The sequence below is a fragment of the Triticum dicoccoides genome, chromosome 5B (genome assembly GCF_002162155.2).
Source record: "Triticum dicoccoides isolate Atlit2015 ecotype Zavitan chromosome 5B, WEW_v2.0, whole genome shotgun sequence".
Lineage (NCBI taxonomy): Eukaryota > Viridiplantae > Streptophyta > Magnoliopsida > Poales > Poaceae > Triticum > Triticum dicoccoides.
Genome location: NC_041389.1, coordinates 632,349,956 through 632,357,995, shown reverse-complemented (window position 1 = coordinate 632,357,995; position 8,040 = coordinate 632,349,956). Strand labels below are relative to the sequence as shown.

General features: G+C 47.1%; 1 protein-coding gene across 1 annotated transcript; it reads right to left on the bottom strand.

Annotated features, from left to right (window-relative positions):
- Positions 1–517: 517 nt before the first annotated feature.
- LOC119306438 (CASP-like protein 1U1) lies at positions 518–1,501 on the bottom strand. The gene is made up of 2 exons (XM_037582654.1): positions 1,202–1,501; positions 518–1,112 (listed from the first exon to the last, which is right to left on the bottom strand). The coding sequence occupies exons 1-2, from the start codon at positions 1,318–1,320 to the stop codon at positions 767–769; spliced, it is 465 nt and encodes a 154-aa protein (XP_037438551.1). The 5' UTR covers positions 1,321–1,501; the 3' UTR covers positions 518–766.
- Positions 1,502–8,040: the final 6,539 nt, after the last annotated feature.

Sequence of the window (8,040 nt, the reverse complement as noted above, 5' to 3'; positions counted from 1 at the left end):
CACAGGCAATGTACCTATTTTGTATACATCAGAATCATTTTTGTGTACACGTTTAACATTTTTACGTACATAGTTAACATTTTTAATTATATGTTTTGATTCCTACTTTTATTCTATGTACGTTGTGATTTTTTCTTATACATCATGAAATTTATTTATACACATTTAACATTTTTAAATACATAACAACATCATACAGATTGTATATTTTTGTATACATTTTATGTATACGTGAGAACCTTTTTTTCTATACAGTTTTTTTATACATTTTTCTTATTGATAAGAAACATTTTTTCCATACAGATTTAACATTTTTCAAATACTTTATCTCGAATATGCATGAGTGTGCATACTTTATAGTATTAAAGAAGGAGATGGGGAAAAGAGCCCCTCCACATTGGCATTACCTTTTACATGGTACCAACCCCACCTCTACAATACATATTTTCAGATACTTGATTAACATTTTCTAAGTACATAATCAACTTTTTTCATACAAATTGTATACTTTTTTGCGTACATGAGAAACAATTTTTCTATACGCATTTAATATTTTACAAAATTTTCATGTAAATGCTTTTTTGTAACACCGTACTTGCATCAAACACACGCAAACATCTCTGTTGACGTTCTTACAACCGCAACAGCAACAACTAGACAACAAGTATCCACCCATCAATCATTCAGTAAGAGAGCAAAATACAATGCATCATCAATCAATTCTACAGTTGTACACACTGAATCTTTGTACCGACCCTGTCAATTGCTAGCAGCCGGGGCTAGAGCATCCGTGTTTGCAGCCAGAGCCACCGGCAGCGCCCCCGCCGCGGGTGCGGGAGGGCGCGTTCCCTGCCAGCGCCGCGACCAAGACGGCCGCGGCCGCGCACGCGCCAACGGCAGCCGCGATGCCCACCCTCCCGCGGAACGCGCCCGCCCCGCCGGCGAAGCAGCCGCGCGCGGCGAGCGCCGCGCCGGACGCCGAGAACAGGAGGGCCTGCGCGGCGGCGTCGAGGAGCGACACGGCGATCGAGCCGCCGCCCCCGTGCACGACGAACAGGTAGAGCGCCAGCGCCGAGCAGACGGCCGAGATGACGCTGCCCACCACGAAGTAGCTGCGAACGCACGAGCCACAGGTAAATCACCAGTTCTAATTAAGCGACTAGGTAGGTGCACCTATAGTAATATTTCTGACAAAACTTACACGAGAGCGCTGCTGTAGGAGACCACGCTGCCCATCACGACGGCGGCGCCCACCGACAGCGCCAGCGCCACGATGCGCAAGGCGAGGCTAGCCGCCTTCGCTCCGCTCATCTCGGTCATTGCCAGGGAATTCGCCGAGAAGATGAGAGCAAAAGCAAGATGCGAAGATGGTTGTAAAGTAAAAGCAGTGTGATGTGAATGTATTTTGTGAGCAAGCAACCATTTTATCAGGGTTTTATCTTCTTTTCGAGCAAGCAAATGTCGTTACGCCATGTCAAAGATCAGTTAAAAATTAAGTCCGAGAGCCCCAAATGTGCACTCCATCGAAACCTTCAAATGATATATATCATGTATTGGGATCCACAGAATTAAGCAAACATTCGAAGTCATAATTGTTTAGTTCTGAACAGATCCTAAGATTGTGATTGATCTGTATCATGTATGTTTGTGATTATACTGGGATTAAGAGAAGAGGTCCATTGGTGAGGAATACACTCAACTTTTTTTACTTTCTTTTTTGCGAGACGAATACAATCAGGCTGTGTTTGGTAGCAAAGTTTTGCAAAACTCAAAGTATTGCAAAACCACGGTATTTTAGGCTGTAGGTACATGATACCACAGTTTTGACATACCACAATATTTTAGAGTATTGAGAATACCGTGACCCTGTTTGGCCACTTGTATGCAACAAAGTACCACTAAGTTTTCTAGCTAGTCGTTTAAAGCAGTTACAACATGCGTATTGCTAGCTAGGTAGCCGCATACACTGAAACAGCCATGCACAACAACCAGCTGCATGCACGCACTGAACGACCATGCACAAAGCTGAAAGCTAGCATACCAAAAGAAGAGGCAGTTGTACAGAGCGGCGGGAGGGGAAACAGCGCGGCCGCCTGTAAGCGGGCCGGGGATGGGAGATGCGCCCTGGAAGGATGATAATATCCATGGCCGCTGTCGTAGACAATCTGCAGAGACTACAGAGCAGCTACGGCTTGGAAAGAGGAAAACAAGGAAGAAGCTAGCAATGCGACGATTTGTTCGCTTGCTCAGTTTAAAAAAAAGCGGTTGAGAGTTTTTTTTTTAGACAGAGAAAATACTGTTTTGAAGATACTGCAGTATTAATACTACAGTTTTTACTGCTAGCCAAACAGGTTAGATTAAATTAAACTGTAGTATTTAGAAAATCTGTAGTATTTTTAGAAAACTTAGAAAATACTTCGCTAATACTTAGAAAAAACTGAGCTATCAAACGGGGCCTCAACTTGATGCCCAGTCTTGGCTGCCACTTTGAGCTTCAAAGTTAAAACCTTGTTCTGCAACTTGTGAGTCTCTCGGAGTTGCGGGGTTTAACAAGGAACCCATAAAGGATTGTTTTATTTGAAGTTGTTCAACGGCCGTCGAGACAATGATCTTATTAATAAACAATACTAGTAATCAGTGTCAAGATGAACAAAGGTGCTTTCTCAGGAACATACTTTTCAAAAAGGACAGATACGGTCCGATTGATTTGCGGTTAACTTCGTGTGCATTGACAACCTTGATCCATATAAATTCTGTGCTGTAATTTTCAAGTCAGGGAGTTGCTCAGTTGACAGGGAGAGACATCGTCAACAAAGAATTCCTAAATGATGTGCTTGTTACAAGTTGTTCAACAATCGAGCAAGACGATGCTCTTGACACTGTTAGTAATCAATGTCGAAATTTTGTGAGAAGATTGACTCCATTTTGTGAGAAGATTGATGGATGTCCACCTGAACAGCCAGATCAGTTGCACTGGAAACTAACCAAGAATGGAGTGTTTTCGGTAAAATCCATGTACTTGGATATTACCAATTCGGCCTCTATCCCTCGATTTGTGCATATTTGGAAATTCAAAGTGCCCTTAAAAATTAAAGTGTTCATGTGGTTTGTCCACAAACAAGTCATTCTCACTAAGGACTATTTGGCAAAATGTAACTGGTCAGGATCTCGAAGATGTAGCTTCTGTGATCATGATGAATCTATCAAACACCTCTTTCTTGAGTGTCCAATGGCCAAAATTTTATGACGGTCTGTCCATATAGCGTTTAACATTGCTCCTCCTACTAGCATTCACACGTTATTTGGGACGTGGCTAAATGGAATTGAGATAGAAACAGCGAGACTCATCCGTGTAGGCGCATGTGCTTTATTATGGGCTATATGGAACTGCAGGAACGATTTGGTTTTTAACAGAACAACAAATATTCATTTCTTGTAGGTTATCTTCCGGGCCACTACGTTGATCCGTATGTGGTTGCTACTCACTCTGATGGATGCCAGGGAGCGTATGGTTATTGGGTCTATCCGCTGAGAGACGGCATCACGGGCTATCTTCAACCGGTTTGGATGACGGTCATGTAATAGGATAGGTGTTTAGTTTCCTATCTATTTTTATGCCGCCGGTCGTGGCTATCCCGATTCCCTGCTTTTAACTCTATGTGAGCAATTTTCTTTTTGAGACTTGGAGACTTTTTTGAACTATTTGCTTTTAATAAATTGGCCGCATGCATGGTTCTGTAGAGGCCGAGGGATAACCTCCTTTTCGAGAAAAAATAGTGTCGAAATCAAAGTTCAACTTCTCCCCTGTGATTGGTCGTTGGTTTAGATACAAAGCGGGGCTCTTTCTAAGCTTCAAGATCTTTCCCCTCCCGTCCCTCCCGCGACGCGCCCGCGCGCACCGGGGGGGACACTAGCCGCCGCTCCTCCCATTCCCCTCCCCCGCCGCAGCTGACAGGCGTTGACGGGCAAAGCCCGGTCGGCGCGGCGGCGGGGCATCTCCTTCCTCCTCTGCTCCGGGGTCCGTCGTGGGGCGGAGCTCGCGGGTGGTGGCGCTGGGCTTCGGCAGGGCCCTACGGCATGTCGTCGGTGGCGCGGGCCGACGGTGCGGCCATCTGGTGGTGGCGCGGCATCGGTTTGAGCCCCGGTGATGGTGCGGCGGCTGCTGGGTGGTCCGGATCGGGTGGTGGCGCGCTGGTGGGCGTCGGGCCAGATCCGCCTGGATCTGGCGCCTGGGGTCTGGCCGGCAACGCTGGGTGGTGGTGGGAGCTTGCCTGAGCTCTCGTGTGTTGCCAGTCGGTGGCGTCTCGTGCGGGGCAGCGGGAGGTTGTGGCGGCCGGCATCGCTTGATGGTGGATGCGTGTCCAGCCGGGGGATTTCAAGCTCCCTGTTGGATGGCGTGGCCTACGCTGGCCTTGGTCAGCAATCGGCGGCCTCCTTCATCTCCGGGGAGGCAGCGACGTGGTGGTGGTGGTGCCCTGGGGGGAGTGTGGCCGGCGGCTCCGACGCGTGGGGCTCGCCGGGCGGCGCGGGTTGGGCTGTGGCCGGGGTGGTCGCTGCTCCGGCCGTGGTTGGCTCCACGGTGGCTTGGCAAGTCGGCTTTGGCGACGGCTGGCACGTCCTGGCGTCGGTTCGTCCATTTGCGGCTTGTATCGGCCTTTGACCCCTCCTCCTCATCGTCCGGTCGCTACATTCGGCGAAGGGCTGGCCTTCTCCCAGCTGCGGTCCATCACTCATCTCGCGCTCGGTGCGCAGGTCCGAGCTCGTATCGCGCATAGTGCCACAGGACTAAGCTCGTCTCGCGCACGGTGCAGCAGGACTGACTTCGTCTCGCGCACGGTGTTATGGGACCGAGCTCACCTCGCGCCCAGTGCTGCAGGACGGGTTGATGGAGGCCAGGTGGCTGGCCTATTGGGTCTCGGCGCTGGAGGTCGCCCAGGGGTGTGAAAGGTGCGACCTTTCTACTCGTCTCTTTGGTTGGGATAGCGGCAGGTCTCGGGTGAGGTGGTGTCAAGGTCTTGGATGCCGGGCGCGGCGGCCCTGGTGGTGGTTGCGCGGTGCTCTCGGGCGGAGGCCGTGGCTTGGTGCTGCCCGGTGGCCATGGCCGTGTGGGCGGCGTGGTTGCCGGGGTGTGGTGTTAGGTGGCGGTGAGTGTTGGCCGAGGTGAAAACCTGTTCTATCTTCGGACAGACCGGCGGCGGCGAAGATCGTTCCCTTCTTGAAGGCGTCGCGCGTCACGACTCTCATTGTCCGTCATGTGACTCTAAGGGAAACTCTGATCCTTAGATCGGGCGGTGGCGGCGCTCCGGTGTCGTACCCTTCCTGAAGGCGCCGCCTTGAAGCGCATGGTTCGTCATATGTGGCTACATCTCTTAGTGGTGGTAGTGCTAGGAGTGGTGTTGTTGCGCTCAGCGCCAATGTATCCTGTCCTGGGTGTGTGTGTGTTGCGGTGGCGTGCGTTTGTACTGAATGCTTGATGTTCGGTGCTTTATATATAAAGCGGGGCGAAAGCCTTTTTCGGTATAAAGCGGGGCGCGCACCTTTTTCGGTAATTGAACAGTTCCATCAAACATACCATCATCTTCATCACTTAGGTCATGTTCACTGCTTTGTTTGAAATATATTCAGGTGGGGAGCCTCTCCACCCCACTGACAGTTAAAAAAACTGTTCTATCTCATCTGCGTTTGGTAGAATCTGTCTGTTTTTTACTTTTTGACCCAAAAATCATAGAACAATCACCATGGTAAATTTTATTAATTAATCAAATATCTAACAGAACAGTGAAAATATATACATAAAAGGAAACGAAAGGCTAGAGTCAATCCAAGCAGTGAGTTTTGGGCTGCGTTCTTCTGTTTTGTTCTTATTCAAAAAGTTTGAGGTTTTCCCTGAGATTGGTGCGCCACCCTTGAATGTTTCTAGGCATATTCTGGAAATATCTTCATTTCTCTGGAGCTAAATATTGAAGCACCCCATGATAAGAAGGCCCAGTGATTTTTTTTTGGAGCACATCAGAAGCTAACATGATTTCATCAAAGAAAGATATGCCTATCTTCTTCTGTTTCATGGCATAATAGAAGTCCAGCATTGCAGGCCTCCTCAACATGTTCTACACAGAGAGCACAACTGTAGCTGGGCATGCAGAAGGTTCCGTGTGTATATTCTATCATGGTCCTGAACCAGTTCAGAAAGCGTGAAGGATGTTCAAACTTCAACGTCATCAATGGGGATGCTACCTGTGGCATGGTTTCAGTGGACAGCATTGACCTGAATTTAGTTTAGGTGATACTGACACAATTGCTTATTCAATGCTCTATTTCTTCTTCAGACCTTTACATGCTAATTTTTCTGCGTAGAACTGAAGACAATGTCTCGAGTCCGCTGCATAGAATATATTCTTTCCGTCACAAATATCCACGAATATATCTTGATCATCGTAATAGCCTGATAGCCTCAACGGATTTGACTAGGAGCATGTAATGCTGCTGAGAAGCCACCAGTGATTAGCCCAAGGAAGGCTATTAATTAATAAGGAACCAAAAAAAGAGTTGTTGCCATGGTTTAGCAAAACCAGTCAAATACATGATAAAATTTTAAGAGCTGTCTATTTTAGACTTCATGCGTACCCATAGCCTGTACCACTGTATTGTCGTCTGCCAAAATATATGAAAATGGTCTAGTCTTCCTTTCACAAGTGTTGCCATATTGAAATTTCTTCCTTTCCTGATAGGAATGCATACATCTGACTCAATGGACAGTAAGGTTATGATCCATTAGTGATCAGTTTATCCATGGTGATGGGATTTGGTTGATGCCTTTACTCATGACTCAATGTCCACATCAGGTAATACCGTAATGTCCACATCTGAGATCTGACTCAATGAACAGTAAGGTTATGATACACTGGAGGCAGTAGCCAGGTAAGCATGTTCTGCCGTTATTTGTGTTTAGTTGTGTCAGGACAGTTTAAAACTGAGCATCAAATGTACTCGCAGTTCAGATTTCAGAAAGAAAAAAACGATGTACTTGCAGTACCTGGAGTCCTGGACATAACTGCATGAGCCCGTAACCTAAGAATTTTGAGATGGGCATGCATGGCTAGTTGTCTTCAGCCGTTTCTGACGAACTAATGGTGCCTCCCTTTGCTAAATTAGGTTGTACTCCCTCTGTAAACTAATATAAGAGCTTTTAGATCACTACTTCAATGATCTAAACGTTCTAAAGTAGTGATCTAAACGCTCTTATATTAGTTTACGGAGGGAGTAATAACTAACTTGGGAGATGGAAAAGTCATAGACCTTGGTGGGAAAAAGTGGCGTGATGCTCCTGCTGCTGAAGCTTCATCCTACTACTGAGGATAAAAGCTAAGTAAAACATATTACCTGATGGTGGCTGTCTATTATGCTGGCTCTTGTACGCGATGATGGTGGTCTCCCTTGGTGATGATACAGAGCGTCTTGTGAATGTACCAAAAAACACTTCTGAACAATGTTGTACTACTAGCAGTTTTGTCAATTTTAGCACCAGGGTCATAGGAACATATTCATATTCACAATAGGATGCGAGTGGTCGAGAGAAATATCATATTCAGAGAAGAAAACATGGAAAGATGAGTTGAGAGCATACTGAGAGGCATAATGATTGTTCCAATTGGGCAATCCATGTTAAGCCTGTATACTCCATTGTTAATTATGTGAATCACTAGACCAAGGCTAGCACAGTAGCAGAATATATTAACAAATGTTTCATTCATCAAATTTAATGACGACATTCAAAGCAAGGCCGAGCATGCACGCATGGCTGAACATTTGAACTAAAAAAAGAATCAGCTGTGGCACATGCAGGCAGAATGAGAATTGTAGGACAAAGTAAAAGATGTGTCAGCAAGAGGCGTTTCTATGTTACGCGGACATAAATGTACATATAGATACACTCAGCATTAGCCAACCCTAGCCCCCGCGTTGCCCCTCCCACGGGCGACACGGGCGGCGCCGCCACCTCTTGCCGCTAGCCCTCCCCCTCCTCCCCTTCCCCGCCGCCGC